The 27,996-nt window shown below is 64.5% G+C and overlaps 1 protein-coding gene across 3 annotated transcripts; it reads right to left on the bottom strand.

Annotated features, from left to right (window-relative positions):
• Window positions 1-74: 74 nt before the first annotated feature.
• SIDT2 (SID1 transmembrane family member 2) lies at window positions 75-26,207 on the bottom strand. Of its 3 annotated transcripts, XM_065416966.1 has the most exons (28): window positions 25,992-26,207; window positions 24,034-24,155; window positions 23,251-23,415; window positions 22,815-22,860; window positions 22,273-22,374; window positions 22,062-22,145; window positions 21,552-21,651; window positions 21,041-21,106; window positions 20,322-20,415; window positions 19,482-19,540; window positions 18,773-18,784; window positions 18,273-18,338; window positions 17,844-17,918; window positions 17,261-17,323; window positions 12,397-12,515; window positions 11,684-11,757; window positions 11,294-11,360; window positions 10,566-10,639; window positions 10,164-10,287; window positions 9,714-9,831; window positions 9,028-9,164; window positions 8,532-8,640; window positions 7,794-7,870; window positions 6,763-6,809; window positions 6,075-6,180; window positions 1,499-1,609; window positions 884-997; window positions 75-144 (listed from the first exon to the last, which is right to left on the bottom strand). In XM_065416966.1, exons 1-28 carry the CDS (start codon window positions 26,178-26,180, stop codon window positions 82-84), a joined length of 2,583 nt encoding a protein of 860 aa, XP_065273038.1. In that variant the 5' UTR covers window positions 26,181-26,207; the 3' UTR covers window positions 75-81. The 3 variants fall into 3 exon arrangements, with proteins under 3 accessions (XP_065273038.1, XP_065273036.1, XP_065273039.1); XM_065416964.1 differs by lacking the exon at window positions 18,773-18,784; XM_065416967.1 differs by lacking the exons at window positions 17,261-17,323; window positions 18,773-18,784.
• Window positions 26,208-27,996: the final 1,789 nt, after the last annotated feature.

Genomic DNA, 27,996 nt, shown 5'->3' with positions numbered 1-27,996 from the left:
GGAGACCAGGGCTGGAGGCAGCACCTAGGCAAGAGGCCCCAACTAACAAACCACAGTCCAGGTGGTGTTACGGGAAAGGGCCTAGAAGACATAGATTTTGTCCCGTTGGACGCAGTCCAGGTCATCATCCAGCGTCAGCAACACCTGCAAGGGGACAGGGCCGTGGTTAGGCCGGGGCTCAGCCCAAGGACAAACCCCTTCCCCACTGCTAGTAGGCAGCGTTCCGCCCACGGCCCCTGAGTGGGGGGAGGGAGAGGGAAGGCAGGGTGCTGGGGGAGACGGGGGGAGGGAGGGAGGGCAGGGTGCTGGGAGAGATGGGGGAGGGGGAAGAGGAGAAGGGCAGGGTGCTGGGAACCTTTCCGACCCCACATTGGTGTTTTTGGATGAGTAGACCTGGTGCGGGTGGGGGTGGGGGTGGAGTTTATGATTTGTTCAGCCCCCCCTCTTTCAGCACAGGGCCTGGCCCGGACGGGAGCTTATGTCCCAGCCAGCAGAGGGGGCCATGAGGACGCTGCAGCGTTAGGTGGACAGAGCGAGGCACTGCCGGCCGGCCCCGGCCTCGCTGGGGCTCTATGGGCAGGGGGCAGAGGGCCGTGCAGGACGTGTGCTCTCGCCTCAGGCTCTGTGGGGGCTGCCCCTGCTGGCCAAGGCTGACGGATCTCCGGGGAGCGACAAGTGCTTCTGGGGACCCTCCTGTGTGCTCCCAGCCCAGGCTGGGAGGGCTGCAGCCTGTGGCTAATGCAGCCGTCGGCCGGGCAGGGGGCGGTGGCGACAGCAGCTGATTGTGTGGGGACCAGGGCGACGGGGCAGAAAGAGCCTTTCCCACTGGGTGAGCTGGCACAGCCGTGCGCGGAGCTGCCATGCTGGGGCTGGCAGGACCTACCAGGAAGGAGCCGAACAGGGCGATGGAGGAGAGGAAGTGCCAGATGTCGTGGTCATCAAAGAAGCTGAGCAGGATGCAGTCTCTGTTGTGCTGCCGGGACTCGGCTGGCGTTTTCTGCAGAGGGGACAGAGCCGGTGTGTTATCTCCAGCCGGTGTGTTATCTCCAGGGTTTTTGCCGCCCCAAGTGGCGGGGGGAAAAAAAGCCGCGATGGGCGGCACTTCGGCGGCAGCTCCACCGCACCGCTTTCTTCTTTGGCGGCAATTTGGCAGCAGGTCCTTCCCTCCGAGGGACCCGCCGCCGAATTGCCGCCGAAGAGCCCGACGTGCCGCCCCTTCCCCTTGGCCGCCCCAAGCACCTGCTTGCTGAGCTGGTGCCTGGGGCCGGCCCTGCCAAGCACGCTGCCCGCCTCCTCCCCGCGCAGCTCCTGCCCAGGGCCGTGCTGCAGCCTAGAAGAGCTGCAAGTCGAGCAGACCGGGCGCTCGGGCCATGCACAATGCAGTCCTCACTGCCTGCCCCGTACAGGGACCCTCCAAGCAGGAGACCCCCCCCAAGTGTGCACCAGACATGTCAACCCTGAAGAGTCAAGGCCCGGGCTGGTATGAGCCACCACTCACCTGCCACGTGCTCAGACCCTGGAAGAAGAAGAAGAGGGCGAAGCCCCACACCACGGAGGTGAAAATGATGCAGAGCAGGGGGATGAGCTTGATGCGCTCGCCGCTTCGGAGCTGGGGAGAAGGAGAGAGAGCAGGTGAACGGTGACACGCAGAGGGCAGGAGAACAGCGACGCCCGGCTCACGCACAGGGCAGGGAACGGCGACGCCCGACACACGCAGAGGACAGGGGGCACATGCAGAGGGTAGGGAACGGCGATGCCCGACACACACAGAAGGCAGGGGAACGGCAACGCACAACACACACAGAGGACAGGGGGCACACGCAGAAGGCAGGGGAACGGCAACGCCCAACACACACAGAGGACAGGGGGCACACGCAGAGGGCAGGGGAATGGCAACGCCCAACACACGCAGCGGGCAGGGGGCACACGCAGAGGGCAGTGGAACGGGGACGCCCAGCACACACAGTAGGCAGGGGGCACACGCAGGGGGCACACGCAGAGGGCAGAGGAACGGCGACACCCGACACACGCAGAGGGGAGGGGGCACACACATGGGGCAGAGGAACAGGGTGACGCCCGGCACACGCAGAGGGCAAGGGGCACATGCAGAGGGCAGAGGAACGGGGACCCCCAACACACGCAGAGAACAGGGAATGGCGACGGCCGGCACATGCAGAGGACAGGGGGCACACGCAGAGGGCAGAGGAACAGGGTGACACCCGGCACACGCAGAGGCCAGGGAACGGCGACGCCCGGCACATGCAGAGGGCAGGGGAACAGGGTGACGCCTGGCAGATGCAGAGGAACAGGGTGATGCCCAGCACACACAGAAGGCAGGGGAACGGCAACGCTCAACACACACAGAGGACAGGGGGCACACGCAGAAGGCAGGGGAACGGCAACGCCCAACACACACAGAGGACAGGGGGCACACGCAGAGGGCAGGGGAACGGCAACGCCCAACACACACAGAGGACAGGGGGCACACGCAGGGGGCAGGGGAACGGCAACGCCCAACACACACAGAGGACAGGGGGCACACGCAGGGGGCAGGGGAACGGCAACGCCCAACACACACAGAGGACGGGGGCACACTCAGGGTGCAGGGGAACAGCGACACCTGACACACGCAGAGGGCAGACAATGGCGACGCCCGGCACACGCAGAGGGCAGAGGAACGGCGACGCCAGACATACGCACAGGGAAGGGGGCACATGCAGAGGGCAGGGGAACAGGGTGAAACCCGGCGCACGCAGAGGGCAGAGGAACAGGGTGATGCCCGGCACACGCAGCGGGCAGGGGGCACACGCAGAGGGCAGTGGAACGGGGACGCCCAGCACACACAGTAGGCAGGGGGCACACGCAGGGGGCACACGCAGAGGGCAGAGGAACGGCGACACCCGACACACGCAGAGGGCAAGGGGCACATGCAGAGGGCAGAGGAACGGGGACCCCCAACACACGCAGAGAACAGGGAATGGCGACGGCCGGCACATGCAGAGGACAGGGGGCACACGCAGAGGGCAGAGGAACAGGGTGACACCCGGCACACGCAGAGGCCAGGGAATGGCGACGCCCGGCACATGCAGAGGGCAGGGGAACAGGGTGACGCCTGGCAGATGCAGAGGAACAGGGTGATGCCCAGCACACGCAGAGGGCAGGGAACGGCGACGCCCGACACACAGAAGGCAGGGGAACGGCAACGCTCAACACACACAGAGGACAGGGGGCACACGCAGAAGGCAGGGGAACGGCAACGCCCAACACACACAGAGGACAGGGGGCACACGCAGAAGGCAGGGGAACGGCAACGCCCAACACACACAGAGGACAGGGGGCACACGCAGAGGGCAGGGGAATGGCAACGCCCAACACACACAGAGGACAGGGGGCACACGCAGGGGGCAGGGGAACGGCAACGCCCAACACACAGAGGACAGGGGGCACATGCAGGGGGCAGGGGAACGGCAACGCCCAACACACACAGAGGACGGGGGCACACTCAGGGGGCAGGGGAACAGCGACACCTGACACACACAGAGGGCAGACAATGGCGACGCCCGGCACACGCAGAGGGCAGAGGAACGGCGACGCCAGACACACGCACAGGGAAGGGGGCACATGCAGAGGGCAGGGGAACAGGGTGAAACCCGGCGCACGCAGAGGGCAGAGGAACAGGGTGATGCCCGGCACACGCAGCGGGCACACGCAGAGGGCAGTGGAACGGGGACGCCCAGCACACACAGTAGGCAGGGGGCACACGCAGAGGGCAGAGGAACGGCGACACCCGACACATGCAGAGGGCAGGGGGCACACACATGGGGCAGAGGAACAGGGTGACGCCCGGCACACGCAGAGGGCAGGGGGCACATGCAGAGGGCAGAGGAACGGGGACCCCCAACACACGCAGAGAACAGGGAATGGCGACGGCCGGCACATGCAGAGGACAGGGGGCACACGCAGAGGGCAGAGGAACAGGGTGACACCCGGCACACGCAGAGGCCAGGGAACGGCGACGCCCGGCACATGCAGAGGGCAGGGGAACAGGGTGATGCCTGGCAGATGCAGAGGAACAGGGTGATGCCCAGCACACGCAGAGGGCAGGGAACAGCGACGCCCGGCCCATAAAGAGGGCAGGGAATGGTTATGCCTTGCACACGCAGAGGGCAGGGGGCACACGCAGAGGGAGATGAACAGGGTGACGCCCGGCACACGCAGAGGGCAGGGGAATGGTGACGCCCGGCACATGCAGAGGGCAGGGGGCACACGCAGAGGAACAGGGGGACGCCCGACACACGCACAGGGCAGGGGGCACAAGCAGAGGGCAGGGGAACAGGGTGACTCCCGGCAGACGCAGAGTGCAGGGGGCACACGCACAGGGCATGGAACAGCGATGTCCGGCACACGCAGAGAGAAGGGGGCACACGCAGAGGATAGAGGAACAGGGTGACGCCCGGCAGACGCAGAGGAACAGGGTGACGCCCGGCAGACGCAGAGGGCAGGGGGCACACGCAGAGGGCAAGGAACAGCGACACCCGGCACATAAAGAGGGCAGGGAACGGTTACGCCTTGCACACGCAGAGGGCAGGGGGCACACACAGAGGGCAGAGGAACAGGGTGACGCCCGGCACACGCAGAGGGCAGGGGGCACATGCAGAGGGAGAGGAACAGGGTGACGCCCGGCACACACAGAGGGCAGGGGAATGGTGACGCCCGGCGCACGCAGAGGGCAGGGGAACAGCAATGCCCGGCACACGCAGAGGGCAGGGGGCGCACACAGAGGACGGAGGAACAGGGAGATGCCCAGCTCACGCAGAGGGCAGGGGAATGGTGACGCCCGGCACACGCAGAGGGCAGGGGAACGGTGACGCCCGGCACACGCAGAGGGCAGGGGGCGCACACAGAGGGCGAAGGAACAGGGAGATGCCCAGCACACGCAGAGGGCAGGGGAACGGTGACGCCCGGCACACGCAGAGGGCAGGGGGCACACGCAGAGGACAGGGGAACGGTGACGCCCGGCACACGCAGAGGGCAGGGGCAAGATGACGCCTGGCACACGCAGAGGGCTAGGCACATTCCTTGGCACATGTGGGGCCTGGGACAGGCTCCCAGGAGGCCATGCCCACGTGTTCCCCAGTGACAGAGGCTTCTCTCCCCACTACCTGGACAGATAGTGGCTGGAAGGACTCAGCGGTGCTGGGGGTGGTGATGCAGGTACCAGGGCTCTGGGGATGTTGGTGAAAGGACTTACAGGCCCTGCTCCCCCGCTGGGGCCTGACTCTGGGGTAACCCCAGAGCTCAGTCACTCCCCGTTTGCCCCAGAGCTCTCCTGGGGTACAGGCCTGTGACGAAGTGGAACTGTTCTTAATGTTTCCGCTGAATCCTGTCTGGGTGCCTCAGTTTCCCCTATGCATTTCTTAAGTCTCTAGGTGGTGGGGAAAGGCCAGTGCGCATAAATCACTGACACTCTGTCTCCCTGGCAACAAATGGCCAGGGCCCCTTCCCCCCCTGCAAGGAAATAGCTAAAGGTGAACAAAGAGATCAGGTGACCTCCTGGCCTGGGAAAGAGACAAAGCCCAGAGAAGGAGGGGCTGGAGGGGTTTTCAGAGTTGGAGCTGGCTGGGGACGGGGAGTGAGTGCAGGCGTGGGTGTCTGGCTCTCTGAACCCCAGAATGGACCCGGCCGAGGGGTCCCGTTCGCCGCCGTACCTACAAGCTCTGTTTTAGACCGTGTTCCTGTCATCTAATAAACCTCTGTTTTACTGGCTGGCTGAGAGTCACGTCTGACTGCAAAGTGGGGGTGCGTGCAGGTCTTCTGGCTTCCCCAGGACCCCCCCTGGGCGGACTCGCTGTGGGAAGCGCACGGAGGGGCAGATGCTGAATGCTCCCAGGAGGTGAAGACGTACGAGCTTCTTGCCCTGAAGACAGTCTGCTCCAAGGGAGAGGAGGCTCCCCAAAGTCCTGACTGGCTTTGTGGGGAGCAGTTCCAGAGCATCGCCTGGGGACTCCGTGACAAGGCCCCCCTCTGTGCAGCCAGGGAGTCTGTCCAGCCGAGCCCCCAGCCTGTCCCCTCACCTTCATGATGATGTAGAAAGCGAAGTAGAGCAGCAGGTTGCAGATGCCGATGGCCAGCAGGTAGGAGGCGAAGTCGTTGGGTCGGACGATGAGTCCGTAGGCAGCGCTGGGGGAGGGAGAGGTGGGTTAGGAAGGCAGCAGAGGGAGGCCCCCAGCTGCAGCATGGCAGAGACTGGGGCAGCCCCATGCCCACCTTGGCAGCAATTCTCTATGGCCCCTGCTGCACCCTGCAGCCACCGGCAAGATGAGCAGGGTCTCCTGGAACGTAACCTGGGGCGCCTGCTGCATCCTGGGGCTTGCCCAGTGGCAGAGCAGGCAGGGGAGAGGCGTTCGCCCGACTGCTGTCCGGGGCAGCCCTCCACGGCTGCCGCTAGCGAGCCACAGTGCGCTCCCTCTCCAGGGCGCTACACCCTGCTTCGCCCCACGGTGTTCACAGCTGACGCGAGCTGTGTGTCTTCAGCCCAGCTCCCTGCCCGGCTGCATGGTAGCACTGCAGAGGGCTAGGCCTGGAATAACTGAGACTAGCAGGTCAGGGCCGGGGCTGGCATAGCAGCAGGGGAGGGCCTGGATCGAGATGCGTTGGAAGTGGTGGGAGGGGAGCTCTCCTGATACCCCCTTTCCTTGTACAGAGCACTCTCCCTCCGGGCAACCTGGGCCTTGTCCCCCCCACACACACACCCAGACTTACAGCGACCAGTTGATGATGTTGCCCATGACCAGCAGCACCATTCGATCCTGCAAATACAGACAAGGAGGGTCAGGGGAGGGGGCGTATGCTGGGCTAGTGGTTCGGGGGGACCCCGTTTTCATGGCTCAGAGCCGTTAGAGCTGCCATCTCCCAGACCCACTCTCTGCCCCAGGGCATGGTGGCTCAGCCGTTCTCTGGCTGGGAGGATGCTGGTCCCAGGGAGGGATCGGGAAGCCCTGACCACAGCGCGAGCTCTGTGTCCTGTGGCGGAGCTCAGATCACCTCAGCTGGGCCCAGCATCACATTCCACCACGGCCAAGCAAACAGCCTCCCTGGATCCCGCCGAGGGGCAGTGGGGCCGCGGGTCTGGGCTAACTGAGGATGGGGGGCTGAGAGGGGCCGTGCTGGGTGAGGAGGGGGAGGGAGGCCTCACGGAAAGGACCCTGGGGGAGTCGTCCGCAGTGGGTATTGAATCTAGGACCTCGGCTTCCGAAAGCGTGGTGCCCTACTGCCCGAGCTGATGCCCCAGCTCAGATAGACCAGGCTGGAGCAGGCCCCTGAGCCCCCCGTGAGGGGACAGCGCTTCATGGGGTGGACAACATGGCCACTGGCTGGTCACCTCTAGGGCAGGCTCTTGGTTTAGCTCCATTTGTCTCCATCACAGAGCCAGGCCCAGAGCGGAGTACGCTGGGGATGTGCTGTCAGAGGGGGCTGGGCAGGGGCCCAGGGCTGTCATGCCCAGGGACTGCAGGGTTGCACTGGGATGCAGAAGCAAAAGGGCAGATTTGGGCCAGTGGTCCATCAAAGCATCCTGCCCCCGTGCTGGCTGGATGCATCCCTGTGCCTGCAGCATGAGGCCTTGCCGGAACATCCACCGTCCAGCACAGAGAGCTCTGGGCTGGCCCCGGGGCACTGGGCCAGGCTCATGCTGTTGCAGCTAGTCCTCCTCGCGCAGTGTTAGCCAGTCACGGGCTTGTACCGAGAGTCAGGGGCCTTGGGTGCCTCAGGGCTGAAGTGAGCCGCTCACTCACCACGTACATGGGCCCACTGCACTGGCGGATGCAATCTGTGTACAGCACGTGCACGATTCTGCGCGGTATCCCGGAGTCTGCAGAGAGAGAGAGGCAGCGCTAGAGCCGGGGGAGGGGGCAGCAGGCCCTTCCCAGGCCCCTCCTAGCCCAGCAGGGCATGGATTGCAGCCAGTTCCATCCGAAAGGGAAGAGGCCTGAACCCTGTGCTCCCAGAGCAGCAGTCCGGCTGGAGGGAAGCTGCCCGCACAGAGCAGGGAGGTGCTGAGCTGCAGTGGGGGCTCCCCCAGCCCATCACACAGCCGGGAGGGTGGGCGGAACAATGCCCCGTTCATGCCCCTGCAGCGAGTCCCACTGCCAAGCTGGCTTGGCTTTCAGACCAAGTCCCCAGCGCTGCGGGCTCATCTGAGCAGGGCCGGCCACGCTTGGCCCCACAGGCCCCCGCATAAGTGCAGGCGTCTCCTGTGCGAGTTGAGCCGACAGCTCTGACAATGCCCAAGGCGGGAGGGAGCCAGACTTGCTCTGCCGGTGCACAGAGAGCCCTGGATGGGGGTTATACTAAGCAGGGAGGAGGGCTGAGCAGTCACCTGGGTGCAGGCGTTCTAGCGCCATGGACCACTCAGGCCGCGACGCAGAGACAAGGACCCGCGCTGGGCTGGGCTGGGCTGGGCTGGGCTGCCTGTGGTGCCCATTGGGAGTCTGGCTCTGCCCCCCATCCCTGTCCCAGGGGCGGGGCCTCACCGAGTTTCCAGCGGCCCATGTAGTAGAGCTGCGTGCTCAGCAGCAGGGTGGCGATGATGTGGATGATGGAGAAGAAAATCCAGAACATCATGTTTCCTTTGCCAAAGACCTGTGGGGAGAAGACGGGGTGAGCGGGTGGGAGACGGGGCTGGGGCTGGTCCCCAGGGGCCAGGTGCCCGCGACGCAGGCATCAGAGCTGCGGTTACAGAAGGAGCCGTCAGCACCAGGGAGCTGAGAGAGCCACAAAGCCAGGATTCATGCCTGAGTCCGGCCTGGGGCAAGGCAGCCTGAGTTTTACTGGGGCAACTGCTGCCTTCTCCGGGTGTGGGGTTTGCTGGCCAAGGACCCACAGGCTCTCAGACAGCTCAGTCCTTAGTCCCTCTGCAGACAGCCAGTAACGCGCCCACCGGGACTGAGCCGTCTGCACAGGGGGCACCAGCGAGCTCTGAGCCAGTGGCTCCTCCCCCATAGACACAGCTCCGGGGCTGGCACTCACCACGCCGACCACGGAGAAGAAGATGACGATGGCCAGGCAGGCGTAGGCGCTGTACGCGCTGGCGTTGATGTCCGGGTGCCGTTTCTGATACAGCTTCAGCATGCAGAGTCCCGCGATCATGTACATGAAGGAAGTGTCTGCAAAGGGACGGTGGCCAGACTGAGCGAGGGGCCGGGGAGGGGCAGGCTGGCAGCCCCTCAGCATTCCACGGCCACAGGAGCCTGGGTCCTGGCTGCCGTGGGAGGGAGAGTAGGGCAGGGACATCTCAGACAGGCACGGCGGGAGGAACCGCCACGTCTGAGACACGGCCCAGAGACAGAGCTGGACTGCCGAGCCGTAGGGCCGGAGTGGTGCTACACATCCCTCTGCTCAGAGCACAGCGGCTCCCTGAGCTCACCGGGGGGTGGCTGGGGGCTGTCTGATGCCGCAAGCTGAAGCGCAAACCCTCCCAGAGCTCCACTGGAGCCAGTGCCCATTCTCTGCCAGCACCACAGCACTGTGGCAGCTGGGTAGGGCCGGGAGAGAGGGAGTCTGAGGCTGGGAAGGGGGTGAGCTCAGGGGGACGGAGCCGCCAGCAAACGGGCTGCGCTGGGTGAAGAGGAGAGCCCCTGGCAGTCACCCATAGTCCAGGGCGGGTGTCACTGCAGGGTCAGGGAGCCCCGAGCAGGCCCGGCCTAGGCACTCACCGAACTGGAAGTTGGTGTAGTTGGGGCAGACGTGGTAGCAGGCGCTGAGCAGCCCCTCCATCATGAGCGCCGTGCCCATGGCGTAGAACAGGCCGAAGTGCTTGGGGATGCCACACTCCTGGGGGGGGGAGGGAGGATTGACACGCCCGCCTCAGACAGACAGATCTGGCCAAAAGGCACCTGGGCTGAGCGAGCCCGGCTCCCAGCTCAGGCAGGGGGCACCAAGTGGCAGCCCCCCCTGGATGCCCCCCAGAGGAACTCTCCCCGTGCAGCACCCAGGCCCTGCCCGCCCCCACCCCAAGGGCGCAGCCCTGCCCATCCCAGCCAGCATCACAGGGGACGGCGATCACCCAGGCTGCAGGCACAGGCATGTCCCCCACCTCGCCTGCCACTGGGGACGGCTGAGCCCCGGCTCCGAGGAGCAGGGCGGGCGCGAGGGGTGGTGCTCACCAGGGCCTGCAGGTCGTTGCGCATCAGCGCCCGGTTGTAGTTGATCTCTCTCTGCAGGATGATGAGCAGGAAGAGCAGGCCCAGCAGCACGTAGCCCAGGTTGCTGAGGATGTTGTTGAAAGCGCTGGCGGGAAGCAGATCAGTCCAGGTCACCGTCACAGGGCCGGCTGCGTGGCCCGTTCCCCAGAGATCAGTGCCACGGAACAGGGCACTGCCTCCCGCCCCAGGCAGCAGCACCCTCTGTCCCCACCCGCATCCCAGCCAGAGCGCCACGGTTCACATGGGCTCCCCTCCTGGGTGCTACTGGGGGCCCAGCTCCCCACCCCACCCCACCCGTCAGACCGCAGAGGGGCAGGTGGGCAGGCCAGGGAGCGTCACTGCGAGCCCCGCGCCAGCTCTTACCTGAGGTTTCCCAGGGGGTGGGCGCACAGGAAGTTATAGTAGCAAATGTCCTGATTCCCCGTCACGTTCACCACCTGCAGCGGGGAAGCAAAGCGAGACCCTGAAGAGGAAGGGCAGGGGACACCAGCTGGAACGGGCCTGGCACAGCTCACAGCCAGGACTGGGGGGCCCGAGGGGAGGTGTCCCCAGTAGAAACGTGCACTCACCGAGGAGGGGGCAGGCAGAGGACCCAGCAGCACTGGGCAAGTGCAGGACCCCGATGCCAGCCCAGTCTCACGGCCCAGGCGGGGCAGACGGCGAGGGGTGACTCAGAGTTCAGTTACAGCCAGGGCAGGGATGTGCACATTTACAGAGGGCATTTGGCCAAGCCTGCCCCTTGGAGAGGCTGCTCAGTGCAGAGGGAGACAATGCGGCACTTTGCTGCAGCCGGGCTGGGCAGGGCTGGATCTCAGCCTGCATCTCGCCCTGCGACGCGTGGGCGACTGAGCCCCGCTTGAGAGGGGAGTGAAGGGGCCGCTCTGCTGGGGGAGCGCCTGGGAGGAGACTCCGCTGGTTTCTTTGGCACAGGAGGGAACTGCCCCCCAGCCCGTGGCTGCTTTGAAGCCCAGAGCCCGGCCCTGGGAACTCCCCGAATTCAGGAGATGGTGGAGCAGGGCAGCCAGCAGCCCCCAGGGGAGAGAGCTCGGATACTGGGGCAGGAGGGGGACGCAGGCAGGGGCCGTCCTTACCGTCTGGTAGGTGATGACCAGCTGTATGACAGGGAGGGCGTAGAACACAGCGATGGTGGCAATATTCCTGCAAGAGAGGACGGCACTGAGCCAGGCGGGCGCTGGCCGGGAATTCCAGCTCCGCCTCCTCCCTGGGGCTCTCCCCACTGCTCCAGCGGCACACGTGCTCACCCATCTCCTCCACGCGCTCTGCAGCACCCACTGGGTGGGATGGCGAGTGTGATGCCAACGCCATGGAGAGCCGGGACGCTGATCTCCCCACTGCTCTGCAGCAGGGCAGGGCTCCAGGCACCTCCTTAGCTCAGGGGCAGACAGAAGAGTCCTGCAGCCCATCTCCCTACCCCCTGACCCCCTCGCCTCTCCTCCCTCCCCAGGCCTGCCCCCACTCACCAGAAGTAGATCTGGTATTTCTTCCGCAGGACACGCTTGTCCTTCCGGGCCAGGTCTGCCACGTACAGGTATTGCTGGGAACAGAGGCAGGATCCCATCACAGGCCAGGCGGGGCATGCGGCATACAGGGGCAAGGGCACCCTGGGAACCAGCCCAGCCTGCCCCGCCTGCAGCTGCAGAACTGCCCCTGCCCAGAGCACTGGCTAGCTGGCAGCCGGCAGCATTCCCGGGGTGAATACGGGCTCGGTCACAGCACTGGACAGAGGCTGGTGCTGAGTGATGGGCACGTACCAGACCAGCCAGCACAGGGTTAACGAGCCCATTGGCACATGGTTCTGGGGCAGTGCCTGGGTACACAGGCCTCCCCGCTGCTCCATCACCCTCCGCCCCACGTATACCCTGCTCCAGCATCTCCCCACGGGGCATCGCTCAAGCCTGAGCCAGGGCAGCCCTACAGGCTGTGCAGTGTGTTCCCGCCGCCAAAGCGATACCCAGGACGGGCAGGCGACACTGGGGCCTGCATGTCACGCTCCCCCCACCCCCCATCAGAGCGATGCCCGGGCTGGGCAGGCGACACTGGGGCCTGCATGTCACGCTCCCCCCACCCCCCATCAGAGCGATGCCCGGGCTGGGCAGGCGACACTGGGGCCTGCATGTCACGCTCCCCCCACCCCCCATCAGAGCGATGCCCGGGCTGGGCAGGCGACACAGACCTTGGTCCGGATGACGTTCTTGTCGGAGTCTATGTCCGCCAGCGTGTCGTAGTCGTCCTCCTCCACAGAGCTGAGGGAGTCCAGGCGGGGCCGGCTGGCCACGTTCTCCAGGGAGCGCTCTGCAAGGGCACAGGGGAGCACCAGCGTCAGTCCGGGCTGAGGCCACACACCCTGGGCAAGGCCTAGCCTGCCCCCTCCCCACAGCCCTGGCGAAGGGATCAGACCACGGGGCAACACGGGCCCCAATCATTCGTATCACGGAGTCAATCGGAGCCATTCAATCATACCCTGAGATCATCCCCCTGTTCATCGTCCATAGCTCAGTGCAAAGGGATCGACGGGGCAGGGTGGGGGCAGCACAGACCCCACAACAGAGACCTGCGCCCCCCCCCCGCACCGCTGCAGGAGGCTCCGTGGCATCCAGCAGACGTTCCCAGCTCTTCAGGGCTGGGGTTCAAGCCGCCGGGCCCTGGGACAGAGATCCCCGTGCACTGAGCTACCTACGCCCGTCGGGGGAATTACACCCCGGGGTCATTCCGTTCTGATTGGGCTGATCTGGGTATTGATGATACAGGGACATGTGTGATTGGTTCGTCATGCTGATGCCCCCGGTGCTCTTTCTGAGGGGACAGGCTGTGTCTGTCGGGGCTGGCGAGGGAGACGGGGCCCCAAATGCACCATTAGAAAGGACTGAGGGGACAAAGGCAGCTCCCGGCAGAACAGAGCCGGGGCAGGCAGGTCCACATGGCTCACACAGCGAGTCACCCTGGCACACAGGGCCCGCACCTCGCAGCGGGGCCCGCTGGGGCATCAGTGCCCGGAGGACCTGGAGCAGGACTCGTGCTGGGGGGTGAGCATCACCCTCAGCGAGCAGGAGGCGGCTCTGACCAGCCTCCGGCTGGGCCTTCGCTAGGAATTCAGGGGCGTTCTGGAGTTAGCCAGGGGCGGTGACCTAGTCCAGCTCAGCCTGCTGAAAACTGCAGCCGCCCGTCTCCTCCAGGGCTGCTAACTAGCCTCTCCCAGCCATGGCATGGCCTCCGAGCTGGTTTCGGGGCGGCATGCAGGGCCGACACCCGCTGCTGACACACCTTAGTCACAGGGTGTGGGTCAGGCCTGGCCAGGAAGCTCTGCCGGATCCTGCGAGACGTCACATGCTTGCAGAGCACGGCCCCTTTGGCACAGAGACCTGCTGGCACTCGTCCCACGCTGCCCAGTGCCACGTGGGGCCTGGGTGCCATGTGCAGAGACCAGAGTACGACAAGTCTGCCCCTTGCCTAACGCACCTCTCAGCACACAGTCGTTGGTCTGGCCAATGCAGCAGGGCAGCCCCATGCTGCGTGTGGGTCTGGGGAGGGCAGGCAGGCATGCACAGCTCGCTGGCACAAGACACTGCGCTCCTGGGGCTGTTCCGTTGTTGCTCTGTCTTGGTCAGTCACATGTCTGCTGTTCCCTGGCTCACTCTGCTAGCAGCTGAGTGCCCTGCTGCTAGCCAAAGGCTGCCAGCCTCGGGGGCCGGACGAGAGCCAAGGGCCGACGGGGCCATTGTGACCCTCCCATCTGCTCCCCGGTGTGACGCAGGCCAGGGAAGCTCACCCACTGAAGAGCCGACAGAGGACAGGGACGCCAAGCCCTGCATGAGGCCAGGGAGCTGTGGCCACTCTGGGAAGGTGGCTCCTTCTTTCGGTGCGTAGCCGGGGGCTCCAGGCCTGGCCATCATGGCCTTGGCAGGCGGGGGCAAGGTGCTGCCCACGCAGCATGAACTGGGCCATTCTGCAGGCGATGCTGCCTCTGCCCCACTGCAACAGGGCCCACGGCTGCCCCCTCTAAATCCACCCAGAACCCCGGCGCCCCTCAGAAAGTGCAGCCCCCAGCCATGGGCAGGGGTCCTCCAGGGCTTCACGTTACCATCTCAGACCCAGGCAGATGTTTTGGGGGAGGAGGGGTGCCAGCCAGTGAACAGTCCAGAAATCGTCCCTCCCTTTCCAGGCCACTGAACGGGGCCCACAGAGCCAGGGCCAGGGCGGCGTTCTCGGCTCAGACGGGTTACACCGGGGCGTAGGGATCGGCAGCCACTCCCAGCACTCTGAATCAGCTGAAACGGGACTGATTTGACTCCGTCTGGTCAGGGCACCTGGCCGCCTCCCCTCCTGCACCACAACTGGCGGAGAGAAATCGACCATCTCTGGTGAGCGTGTGCAGCCCATCCCACCCCGCCCTGGACGAGGGACCAGGAGAGGAGGACGACCGAGGTTCCCCTGGACTTTCCACCCCTGCCTCTGAAAAAACAGCAGGACAAGCCAGGGCTCCCAACTGACCCCTGTGCTGGCCCTGGGTCTCCCCTCCCACACCCTCCTCCGCAAACCTTACAGTCCAGCTAGGAGCCTGGGCGTGTTGGGAAAGGGGGGGGCACTGTCTCACACACAGCACCGCCAGCGCCCCTCAGTCCTGACCTGCAGCCCCAGTTACCCCAGCACTGGGCCCCCCGACACCCCACACACAGCACCGCCAGCGCCCTCAGTCCTGACCTGCAGCCCCCGTTACCCCAGCCCTGGGCCCCCCAACACCCCACACACAGCACCGCCAGCGCCCCTCAGTCCTGACCTGCAGCCCCCGTTACCCCAGCCCTGGGCCCCCCCAACACCCCACACACAGCACTGCCAGCGCCCCTCAGTCCTGACCTGCAGCCCCAGTTACCCCAGCCCTGGGCCCCCCGACACCCCACACACAGTACCGCCAGCACCCCTCAGTCCTGACCTGCAGCCCCCGTTACCCCAGCCCTGGGCCCCCCCCACACCCCACACACAGCACCGCCAGCACCCCTCAGTCCTGACCCGCAGCCCCCGTTACCCCAGCCCTGGGCCCCCCCCACACCCCACACACAGCACCGCCAGCGCCCCTCAGTCCTGACCTGCAGCCCCAGTTACCCCAGCCCTGGGCCCCCCGACACCCCACACACAGTACCGCCAGCACCCCTCAGTCCTGACCTGCAGCCCCCGTTACCCCAGCCCTGGGCCCCCCCAACACCCCACACACAGCACCGCCAGCGCCCCTCAGTCCTGACCTGCAGCCCCCGTTACCCCAGCCCTGGGCCCCCCGCCACCCCACACACAGCACCGCCAGCACCCCTCAGTCCTGACCCGCAGCCCCCGTTACCCCAGCCCTGGGCCCCCCCCACACCCCACACACAGCACCGCCAGCGCCCTCAGTCCTGACCTGCAGCCCCCGTTACCCCAGCCCTGGGCGCCCCCCACACCCCACACACAGCACCGCCAGCACCCCTCAGTCCTGACCCGCAGCCCCCATTACCCCAGCCCTGGGCCCCCCCGACGCCCCACACACAGCACCGCCAGCGCCCCTCAGTCCTGACCCACAGCCCCCGTTACCCCGGGCCTGGGCCCCCCCACACCCCACACACAGTACCGCCAGCACCCCTCAGTCCTGACCTGCAGCCCCCTTTACCCCAGCCCTGGGCCCCCCGCCACCCCACACACAGCACCGCCAGCGCCCCTCAGTCCTGACCTGCAGCTCCCGTTACCCCAGCCCTGGGCCCTCCCAACACCCCACACACAGCACCGCCAGCACCCCTCAGTCCTGACCTGCAGCCCCAGTTACCCCAGCCCTGGGCCCCCCCACACCCCACACACAGTACCGCCAGCACCCCTCAGTCCTGACCCGCAGCCCCCGTTACCCCAGCCCTGGGCCCCCCCAACACCCCACACACAGCACCGCCAGCGCCCTCAGTCCTGACCCGCAGCCCCCGTTACCCCAGCCCTGGGCCCCCCCACACCCCACACACAGCACCGCCAGCACCCCTCAGTCCTGACCCGCAGCCCCCGTTACCCCAGCCCTGGGCCCCCCCAACACCCCACACACAGCACCGCCAGCGCCCTCAGTCCTGACCCACAGCCCCCGTTACCCCAGCCCTGGGCCCCCCCGACGCCCCACACACAGCACCGCCAGCGCCCCTCAGTCCTGACCCACAGCCCCCGTTACCCCGGGCCTGGGCCCCCCCCCACCCCACACACAGCACCGCCAGCGCCCCTCAGTCCTGACCTGCAGCCCCCGTTACCCCAGCCCTGGGCCCCCCCACACCCCACACACAGCACCGCCAGCACCCCTCAGTCCTGACCCGCAGCCCCCGTTACCCCAGCCCTGGGCCCCCCGCCACCCCACACACAGCACCGCCAGCGCCCCTCAGTCCTGACCCGCAGCTCCCGTTACCCCAGCCCTGGGCCCCCCCGACGCCCCACACACAGCACCGCCAGCGCCCCTCAGTCCTGACCCGCAGCCCCCGTTACCCCGGGCCAGGGCCCCCCCACACCCCGCACACAGCACCGCCAGCGCCCCTCAGTCCTGACCTGCAGCCCCCGTTACCCCACACACAGCCCCACCAGCGCCCCTCAGTCCTGACCTGCAGCCCCCGTTACCCCAGCCCTGGGCCCCCCCCACACCCCACACACAGCACCGCCAGCGCCCCTCAGTCCTGACCCGCAGCCCCCGTTACCCCAGCCCTGGGCCCCCCCACACTCCACACACAGCACCGCCAGCGCCCCTCAGTCCTGACCCCTGCCACTCCATTCCTGGCTCCCCGGAGCAGAGGCTGGCAAGCAGGCAGAGTGGAGGGGCCCAGGGGGATGGCTGCCCCCAGTGCGCCCACCCGTTGGAAGACGGGAGCGTTATGGGACGGCTCGTGGCTGGAGGGACTGTTCAGTGGCTGTCCCTGCATCAAGGGACGACAGATGGGAGAGAAGGTGCTAGTTGAATGCAGGGTCTGTCCCCAGGTAACGTGAAGCCGAGGGCACCGCAATACATTGGATTGATTCGAGTTCTCCTAGCGCCTTTTCTGCTTAACATCCACATCTACCCATAGCAATGCACAGGTGCCTCATCTGGCTGGAGGGGACGCGTCGCTTGAAGCGGTCAAGCCCTTGAAAGGAAAGGGAGAGTTACTGGGAGGGCGGATGGGGACAGAGCCTCCTTCTGAGTGCTGAGGGGGGTCCCAAGGAGCCAGCCAGGCAGTTTCACTCCTCATCTGCTGCCTGAGCCAGACAGGGACAACCCAGTTAAAGGCCTGCCCAGGACACTGGTCTTCCAAAGCGGAGCAGAGTTGGCGAGGGTGGGGCGGAGTTCTGAATGAGGACGAGAGCCTGGGGAAGCCACAGCTCCTGGGGCAAAATCCTCTCCCCAGAACCAAGCCCTCCCCGGAGAGCCTTTCGCACTCAGGCCCTCGGACGCGGGGGCAGATGTGCACCTCCCCGGCTTGGCGTCACACGGGATGAGCCCAGACAGCGGGCCTCAGACAGGGTCTCGGTGCATGGAGCGTTTGCAGCAGGGATGGGCTCCCAGGCTCTGGGATTGCTCGGATGCGGACTCTGCCGTGCAAGACCCAGCTCCGGATCGCAGGGTCCGTCTCGCCGGCCAGTCGTTGCTGGTTTCTTGCGGCTCACCTGTGTACCCAGAGGAGATGTCCGTGGAGCCCATGCTCTCGGTGATGCCCTCAGTGCTCAGGGTGGAACTGTTCTCTGGAAGGAGAGTTAGAACAAGGAGGTGAGTCGACGCGGTCAGACGCCCAGCCAGGAACGAGCAGAGGGCAAGGAGCTCACACAGCAGAGAGAGAGAGAGTGTGAGTGAGTGAGTGAGTGAGTGAGTGAGTGAGTGAGTGAGTGAGTGTAGACACTACTGTATCTGGAGACCCTGGCTTCTCACTGTCTGGGAGAGAGGAGACAAACGAGAGTCTGGTCGCAGGATAAGGAATCGGGTCCAGCCATTGCCAAGGGACTGGCAACCTCCCCCGCCCCCAGGGCCCACTCCCATCTCCGACTGGTCCCGGAGCCCCATGCGAGCGTGCGGATGCGGTGCTCCTGGCTGGTGCTTACCCAAAGAGCCGTAGCCGTGGTAGGGAGGGTGACCCAGGAGGGAGTCCGGGGTGATGCGCGGATGCCCTGCAAGACACCACAGGAGCCTGCGTCAGGCAGGCAGCAGCCTTCACACACGTCACCCCCAGCAGCGCAGGCGGCTCAGGAGAGCAGGGGGCACGTGTCTCAGTGGGGTGAGCGTGGCAGGCTCAGGCTGTGCCCGGACAGCTGCAGTGCAGCGTAGCTCTTTGGGCTGTAGATGGTTTCTGCTCAGGAGAGACCAAGGATGGGGGGAACTGGGGGAGGGAGGGGGCGACACGCCAGGATTGTGGGACATCAGCGGAGCTGGGTGAGAGGAGTTTGCACAGCACCCTGCGTCCCTCGCTTTAGCGGCTGGCACTTCCTACGGAGCAAGACCCTGCCCTGCCCACCTCCAGCTCGAGTGCGGCTTAGGGCCAGCGCGTCAGGGGCACCAAAGGGATCTGTTCACAGCCTATGAAATAACGGAGGCTGACGCTTACCCAGTAAAGACGCTGGGAGGGGAAGTTCCCCAGGAGCGATGCGCAGGCAGAGAGAGAGACAGATGGACAGACAGACAGAGTCACTGACAGCAGCAGATCACAGATGACGCGGAGCTTAGACCCGGCACACTAAGGACCCGTCCACCCGTCTCCCCACAACGCAGGGAGATCTGTGCGCAGAGAAAGGGCCTGGCTTTGAAGCCGTGGGGCTGAGCCAGGCCGTCGAGCAGAGCCCGAGACCAAGGCTGGAGCCAGCTCTCCCGGCCCCTCCTTTCCCCCCAGGGGAGTCCCGGCTGCGTGGAAGGGCAGCCACCCGGGAACCAGGGGTTCGGGCTGTGAGCCGCGGAGCTGGCCAGAGGCAAAGGAGAGCGGATTTCCATCCAAGGGAAATGTTCGATTTCCACCAACCGTTGTTTGCCAAACCCCAAACCTTTGTTTTGTGAAGAGAACCCGGCAGCAAAGTGTCCATGAAAACGTTATTTCACAGGGAGAAAAATAAAGAAAAAACCCCCAGCCGGCTCTGGTACATACTCCACCCCCTAAGGGAACTGGGTCCACCCACAGTCAGCCCCCCGCCTCCAGCACATTAACCAGCAAATTTGCATCTCCGCTGCCTCCCGGGCTCTACGTGACGGGGCCAGCTCCCAGAGTCTCTTCCCCCCCCCCCCCCCCGCATCAGTGCACTCTACGGGCCCTGGCGGGTCCATACCGGTGTCTGTGGTGGGTGTGTCCATGGCAGCCAGGAGCCCTTTTCTCTTCTTCTGTTGTCTGCAAAAACGCAAGAGAAAACCTGAAACAGAAGGGCTGGGAGGCAGCTCCCTCCTGCCGCAGACCCAGGTCCCGTCGGGCAGCCGAGGGCTGCAGAGCTCAGGCACCTCCCGACCTTGTGTTAACCCTCATCAGGGGTTGCCCAGGGAAATCCAGCCCCGGCGCTGTCCCTGGCTGGGGCGTACCAGCCCCACACCACCCCCGGCCACCACGTCTCCTGGGAGCTGCTCACACAGAGGGCCGGAGCCAAATGAAGGGCTCACCTAGCCCTGCCCGAGAACCGCAGCAGCCACGGCTATGGCAGAGGCACATGCAGGCTGGGGGGCGAGGAATGCTGCGTGCGTCTCCAGTAATGGCGACCTTCCCCATGGCCCTTTGGAGACACGGCCGCGCCACGGTCCCTGTGTCAGTGGGAGGCATCTCTGGGCCGGACCCTGGAGATGGTGGGGTGCCCAGCCCTTGGTATACAGGGAAACAGACCTCCTATCCTGGGGTGGAGGGGAGGGGATGTCTCATTCCTGGCTGCTTTTTCTGCCGTCAAGGCCCCGGCTCTCAATTCCTACCCTGCACCAGCTGCTCCGTGTCACCGCGCCAGGCCCCGTGGCTACACCGACTAGGAGGGGGAGCTGAAACCCGCTCTAGTTTTGCAGAGCCAAGCCCGGCGGGGGCGGGTGAGTGAGAGGCAGGGGAGGGACGAGGTGGGTGAGCGGAGCCAAGCCGGCAGTCCGGTCCTGGAGCACCGTGGGGTGGGCAGTGCGGGAAGCGAGGCGCAGGGACTCACCTCCAGGTCTCACAGCAGGCGATGAGCAGTGTCAGCAGGTAGAAGGAGAGGAAGATCCCCAGGCAGAAGAGCATGGCGCTGACGTAGACCTCCGCTGCGGAGAGAGGCAGCGGGAAGGGGGATTAGGGGACAGCAGCAGCCCGCGGTGCCCCACCCAGAGAGCAGCTCGCTGGACGGCACAGCCTTGCGGGCATGGGGAGTCAGCTGGGCACACAGCCTCCCCCGGCCCCACGACTCCCCCGTGCCCACCATGAGACACACAGCCCACGCTATGTGCCCCTCCCTGGGGGGCACAGACCCCGGCTGTACAGGGGGAGGTGGCCACTGCTCATCTTAGCCGCTCTGTTGGAGCCGGGCCTGCTCCGGGCTCATGCCCAGCATGTAACGCCCAGACAGCGAGGGAGACCCAGGAGCAGGTGTGTCTGTCTGTGCATGGGCCCAGCAAGGCCCACTCCAGACGCGGAGCCCAGGTGCTGCCCCAGGCCACGTGTGCTTGGGGCCTGCACCACAAGCAGGGTGGAGCCGTTTGTCAGAGCCAGCCAGCCATTCCCATGTGCCCGAGCCATGCCGGGGCTGTCCCGGGGGCACTGGGACAGCCCTGCAGGGACGGTGCCCCATGAACACGGGCATTGTGACCAGCGTTCAGCAGGAAACGCCCCCAGCTGCAGACGTAGCTGCTGCAGAGTAACCTGCCGGCCCTGCCCATGAGAGCAGCTCACAGGTAATAGCAGGCGACACCATCACGTCCAGCGCCTTCTGCCGACTGCCTTGATCTACTGGTTCATCTGGAAGGAACAGAAGGCTGGAGATTAGCCCAGCCTAGATCAGTTGCCTCCTTTCTCCAGGAAAATTGCTCAAAGCAGATGGAGGAGCCCAGCCCTCTGGAACTCCCACGCCCTGGGTCTCGTCCAGCGCGTCGCCCGGCCCAGAGCGGGGTATGCCCAGGTGGGGCTGTTGGACCCTTTCCACCCACAGCGCCTTGTTGCTGAGAAGTGGCAGCAACTGAGGCAGGGAGAGGGGTCACCACACCCGGGTCAGGCTGGGAACCAGCTTCCACCTGGGCATTATGGTCCCCAGGGCCCTTTGCATGGTCTGGATCCCGTCGCCGGTGCCTTGGGGCGGGGGGGCCTAGATGTCAGAGGGGAGAAGGCCGTAGGGCGGGTGGAGGAGAGGGACTGGTGAGTGGCTAAGTCCTGTGCCTCCCCAGACCGCCCCACCCCACCCCCATACCTTTGGTGAGGGGGTAGTAAGGCAGGGGCCCTCCACAGGCCTCGTCTTCCGTTTTCACCACCACCACGACGTAGAAGCTGTTGCTGGGGAAATCCTTCTTCTGGCACGGCCGCCGGGAATGAGAGGAGAGTCAGTGGGAGTGGTGAGTGGCGGCTCTCCCCACCCGGCCCCAGTGGAGCGGAGAGGCCTGGATGCCCAGGCTCCCCCAAATGAGAGTCTGGCGAGACGGGCACATCGCGAGCGACCCAGAGAGATGCCGGAGCTGGCTGCGGAGGAAGCTGCTCGCCCGCACTGCTTACACGCAGGGTGTTATTAGCATGGAGGCAGCACCGGAGACACTGGGATGAGCAGAGAGGCCACGACTTGCCTGGACGGAGCCGTCCGGCTAGCACCATCTGGCCGCGAGGAACGAGGCTGCGTGTCTGCCTGTCACTAGGGCCACACCAGAGAGAACAGCGAGGCCTGGCACCTGCTGCTGTTTGGCTGGGCTGGGCTGGCAGCGCTCCCTACCTGCACCGTGATGGCTGCCTTCTTGGTCATGGTCTGGTACATCCCGATGAAGGCCACGTTGTTGTCCAGGTCATAGACGGGGCACTGCGGGGAGGAGAGGGGGGAGCAAAGACTCAGGCGCACGGAGCCTGGACCTGCCCAGAGGTCACCCTAAGGGATGCTGGGCGAGGGGAGCACCGGGAAGAGGAACTCAGCCCCATGCCCCACGTACCAGGATGTCCTGGATGGACATGACGGAGCAGGGGAAGGCCATGCGCGAGGTCACCTTCACGATCACCGAGTCCACACCCTCCCGGAACATGTACTTAAAATACTACCGGGGGGGGAGGGGAGGGAGAGGAGAGGAAACAGGGCATGTTATCGCCATGGTGACACTGCCCTCCCCTCCCCATGCAGTGCCCTACGCCCCACCCCTTCCCATGCCCCCACCCCCGAAGTGGCACCAGCCATGTTATTCCAATAGAAGGCTGCCCCTCCCCTGCACCTCTCCCCTGAGGACCCCAACCCAGAACCCCTGCGCTGGGAGGCAGGGCAGGGCCATTGTCCCATTTCACGGGGGGGCGGGGGGGGAGAGAAGAGCCAGGAATAGAACCCAGGAGTCCTAGCTCGCCCCCCACTATCAGGAAGTGCAAGATCAGAGAGGGCCCCTCCCTCTGGCAACCAGAAAGATGCCTTTACATTACGGGGAGTCTGGTCAAGCTGCTTTAACGCCCCCCCCCCGATAGCAGCCCCCCAAGCAGAGAGGGGCATTACCTGCGGCTGGGCTGCTGTGGCATTAAAGCTGAACCGCTCGTTCGTCCTGTGCAGAGAGAGCGTTAGAACAGCAGCACGGTTCATAAAGAGCGAGCAAACAGGGACCCCCCATTGCCCCTGCCCACCGGGGCAAGGAAAACCCCACCCGGCTGGAGCCAGCTACGGGCTGGAGCCGCAAATCCCCAGCTCGCAGGGCCATGAGCAGCCGTTCGATGGGTCCCCAACCCTCCCTGAACGCCTGAGGGGGAGCCCGGCAAGGCAATGCCTGCCCCAGCCCGGGACCTGGCTGGCCTGCGTGGGTCTCAGGGAACGCGAGCTCCCCAGGCGTCCTGCACAGCAGGCTCATGGGAGGGTGCTGGGGGCTGGGGGGAAGGAGGCCCAAGGTGTAGGGCAGTGTGTGTATCTGCGGGGGGTGGTTCCTATCTCTATCCCTCACCCCAGCACGAAGTTCTCTACGCGGGTGACCCGCAGCTGGTAGGAGGCGTTCCTCACGGACAGCGTCGACACATCCACATAGAAGAACTGTGTCTCCGACTCGTTCTTGGTCTGGGGCTGGCACAGCGTGCGGCTCACGTTCTGGTACAGGTACTTCCTCTGGAACCTGGCGAAGGCAGAGACCCCCGGGCCGGATGAGAGAGGGGGCTGGCAGCAGCACCATGTGGCACGGAGCCAGTCCCCACCAGCATGGGGAGCACCCACAACCTACGGCATGGTGCACTGCTCATAAGCATCAGGCACAGGTCCAGGACCCTCAGCCTGTGGCCTTCCTGGGGTTCGCTCCCTCGGCTGGCTGGGTCGCTGTCCCCACCTGAGCTAGGCAGGCTCTCCTAGGGGCACTGAGGGTCTTGCAATGCAGCATCTTCCTTCCCAAAGAGCTTGGGGACACAGCCCCTCCTGCCCGGTGCACAGGCCGAGCTAAGGGTGCTGCTCTCCCCCCTCGGCGGCGCTCGGTAGCTGGACCAGGTCACTGTGGAGAAGGCTCAGAGGCTGAACTAGCAGCTGTCCCAGAGCCGCTCTGCACCCAGCCAGCTGGCAGAGCAGGATGTTCTGGGGCAGATGAGGCCACACATTCAGGTTGTAAGGCCATTTTCATGCCATGGTCAGAGAGCTGGCCTAGGTGCCCACGCCTTCGCCGGCAGGGGGACCCCAGAACTGGGGGGGGGGGGCATGGGTCTTTAGCCCCACCTCGGAGGTCATCTCTGACAAGGATGGTACTTACAGGCCCCTGAGGATCAGCGGCACCTGAAACGACACCACCGCCTCCTTCTGCCTCACCACGAAGAGAACCGGCGTCTCCTTCTGCTCAGACAGCACATTCACCGTCACCCGGACGCCCTCCGTCTGGGGAGGAGAGAAGGGACATGCTGGCCTTGGCCAAAGAGACACGAGCCCTCACCCATGGGGCTCAGCTGGGGGACTCTGGATTGAGCCCCAGACTTTAATTTCTTTCAGCTCCACTGCAGGGGAAGCGGTGGCTATTGGTGCACAGGGCACAGAGCCCTCCCGCAAGGACAGCGCGGGCTCACACTCGGCCCTTTGTTCCCTGTGATTCTCGAGATGCGGGAGCAGCGTGACCTGCCTGGGGCAGAGAACCATCCCGCCTTTTACAGCCAGACACTGCGTGCAATGGGGAATGGAACTCGTGACCGCCGGACCCTGCTGACTGAACGGGAAGTTCAGCTTGGACCACGTCCGCAAACAGCTCCTGCACATACTCCCCCCAGCAGAGAGGAAAGGTTAAGATGCTGCACATGCTGAGACGGGATGGGTCAGCGCTTGGATGCTGGTGCCCAGGGACCTCACGCGAGGGTTTGGGAAGGGGGGACTGTGGGGAGGGGTTGTTCCAGAGGCAGGAGAAGGGAGCGAGGAGTCAGCTCTGGGGGCAGTTAGGACAGAGGCTTGGGCAGTGACGGAGGGAACGGGGGGGATGAGCAGCTCAGAGAACAGGAGATGCCAAAGCAGAGAGGGTGTGTGTGCATGGGGTGGGGGGGGGGAGGGCAGGGCAGCAGCTCACTCCATGCACCCTGGGAAGGGATTACTCTCCCACAGGGTGTCTCTCCCGCAGATCCGGTCTAGTCCTAGAGACAGCCCTGAACCGAACCCCCAGATCCAGCCATGCCGAACTCTGAGACATCTGGGTGTAAAGCTTCCCAGTCAGGGCAAAATGCCCACTCTGCAGCTGGGGAAGCCGAGCATGTATTTCCTGGGCTATGTGGCCCTGGAATGGGAAAACAGCCTTTGCAACAGAAACAGGGACTTATCAGCTGTGAGCTGGCAGTGCCCTTCCAACTACCAGGCCAGGCCAGGCCAGGCCAGAGCAGACTTCCGAGTCGCAGCCTGTCTCAATGCTCAGGGATGGAGGTAAAGGTGGAACCTGGCTTAACAACAGACCCAAAAGCGGGCAGTCGCCTCCCACCCTTCTAAACAAACAGCGCAGCCGAGTTTGTGGAAAGAAAAAGTAAAGAGTCAGCCGAAGCAACTTCCTTTTAAAAAATGCTGATTTGTGGCTTGCACAGTAGAACGCAGAGACGCCCCCAAGACACACACACCCTACCAGGGCAAAATGAACACACACGCCAAACACATCGCAGCCACTAGCTAGATGAAAGGCCAACAGCAGGCACTGGCCAAAGCAACTGTGATCTCAGCTGGAAGCGATGGGGACACTCCAGCCGGGGAGGGGAGCAGCATGTTGCACGCACAGGGAAGAAGGAAGTGAAACTGGGCCAGGAAGCGAGCAGCCTTGCTTCGCTGGCCCGAGCCCCGTGGGAACAGAGAACTAATAGCACAACCAGGGGGAGAAGTTTGGGTTTTTCCACCTGCAGTCTAGGGCCCAGGGGGCCGGATTCTCCACTGCCCTGCCCACAGTGCACTCCGCAGGCCGTGCGAAACAGAACCTGATCCAAACAGAGCATCCTGCACGTGCTTGGCGCAGGGGCAGGGCAATGGAGAGTCAGGCCGAGGGACTGTTCAGAGATACACTTCGTAGCACCCTCCAGCAGAGCACGAGGCAGGGCCCCCGTTGTGGGCTAGGCAAGGATTATCCCCCCAGCACCTCATCAGTTGTTCGGGGCATGGCCCAACGGTGGGCAGAGCAGTTCACAGGCCGAGGGCTCTGGCAGAGGGACCGTGCCCCCTTGGCTGGTGCTGGGCCTGACTCGGGGGACACTCACTCACCCCGTTCCTCATCACGGTGTGGTTGAAGGTGTAGATGTTCAGTAGTTCGCTGTTCACAAAGTCCGTGTAGCTTTTGTCAAACTCGGCCTCCTTCTGGGAGATGTTCTTGGCAGCCAGGGCCTCGGGGAAAGCACCAGCCCCCGGCAGAGCCAGCAGCAGCAGGACGAGGGGCAGCTCCAGGGCCCACATGACTTGATCCCACAGGCAGGCAGCGCGTCTCCCGGGGCAGCAGCAGGAGCTTCCAGCATCACCGGGGTCAGCACCCTTTAGACCCTACGTTGGGCAATCCCAGGTAACATTGCCCCCCGCCTCTTCCACGCCGCACCTGGCCAAAGGGTGCGGGCGGGAGCACCTGTGAATCAACAGCTCTGCCAGGGGAGCCTGCAGGCTGGTCACATCCAGGAGAAGCGTCTACAGGGCCTCCCAGAGCAAGGGTACCTCCGGGCCGCTCTGCCCCATGGCACCGCCAGCCCCACTGCAGCGGTGGAAGCTGCCCCACACACTCCCAGCTTCCTGAATGGGAGCCAGTGAGCAGCAAGGCTAGCAGCTTCTTTCCTGCCCTCTCTGTCCAGGGGCTGGGTCCTCTCCGCCAGCCCACTGCAGACAGGCCTCTGCCTGGCCACTGCACCTCAAAGGTGAGGGGCTGCGGGCAGCTGGAGACTTTGTGTCGGTCCTGAATGCAACAAGCCCAGGCTGTAAACACTGAAGCAGCAGGTGACGTCAGGCAGGGAACTGACACACTCTTAAAGGGACAGGCTACAGAAAATCCTTAAAGGGGAACTGACACAGACGGCTCCATCCTCCTGCGGCCCCAAACTCAGCACCGGGAGTTGCTTGGGGACAAGATGAAAGACTGTAGGGTCTTCCAGTACATTACGGGCTGTTCTAGAGCCCTGTTCTCCATGCCAGCTGAAGGCAGGACAAGGAGTAATGGGCTTAATCTGCAGCAAGGGAGATTAAGGTGAGATATTAGGAAAAACCATCCAACCCTAAGGCTAGTTAAGCTCTGGAATAGGCTCCCAAGGCGGGTTGTGGAATCCCCGGCGCTAGAGGTTTTTAAGAACACGTTAGACAAGCACCTGTCAGGGATGGTCTGGATAATACAGAGTCCTGGACTGGACAACCTATCGAGGTCCCTTCCAACCCGACATTTCTACAATTCTATGATACAGTGAAAAAGGCCCTTTGCATATTTGCATTGCCTTCTTGTGCCCTTAGCCAGCCTCCTCTGGGGGGGTGTTGTTGCTGCTTCCTTGCGGCTATCAAGCCCAGATCCTGCTTCCCACCTTCCCAGAGCACTGGGTTCTGGTCTTGCCTCAGCCTGTTACACTGGCTAGAACCACCTGCACTTCCTGTCCTTCTGGGTGTTCAGGGATCTGTGAGACAAGATGAATAGGCCATGGGGTTCTTACCCTGGAGACGGTCCCTCCAGAAGAGGCCTGCGTAGCGGTGGGGTAAGCTCACAGCAGCCCACTGTCCGTGCACTGGGGATATACAGAGGACTCTGAAGAGGGCTGTGAATTGGATGCTGTTCAACAGTGAAAAATTCACACCCTAATTGGTTTGGTTTGAATAAATAGAGTGAGTCCCAGGGAGCCACTGCAGAACTCCTCTCATTCTGCTGTGCAGCAATCCTGGCCTGCGGTGGTTTGGGAAATGAGCCACTGGGGACACCACCGGACCAGCTGGAACCATGGACTGATCCAGAGGCTGCACAAGGAACACACTGCAGCCAACTCTGACAAGTCTTTATTGTTACCAGGATGTAGGCGTTAGACGCCTCGATCCACAGCCCCTGTAGGGCATCACCTCTTTCCTTTCCCCACTCAGCTACAGGGTACCTCTCCTGCCACCCCACTGGCTCACCCCCCAGCCCCCATCACACTGCTTCAAACAGCAGGAACATTCGTCGCGGGCGGTGTCCCTTTAATAAGAGGAAGGGATGGAAAGAGTCCATGGCTGTTGGCTGTGGCAGTTGGTCTGAGCACATGCAGGGTCTAATTAT

The sequence above is a fragment of the Emys orbicularis genome, chromosome 15 (genome assembly GCF_028017835.1).
Source record: "Emys orbicularis isolate rEmyOrb1 chromosome 15, rEmyOrb1.hap1, whole genome shotgun sequence".
In the NCBI taxonomy this organism is placed as follows: Eukaryota; Metazoa; Chordata; order Testudines; family Emydidae; genus Emys; species Emys orbicularis.
Note: the sequence above shows the minus strand (reverse complement) of the source record. Positions and strands in the feature narration are given on the sequence as shown.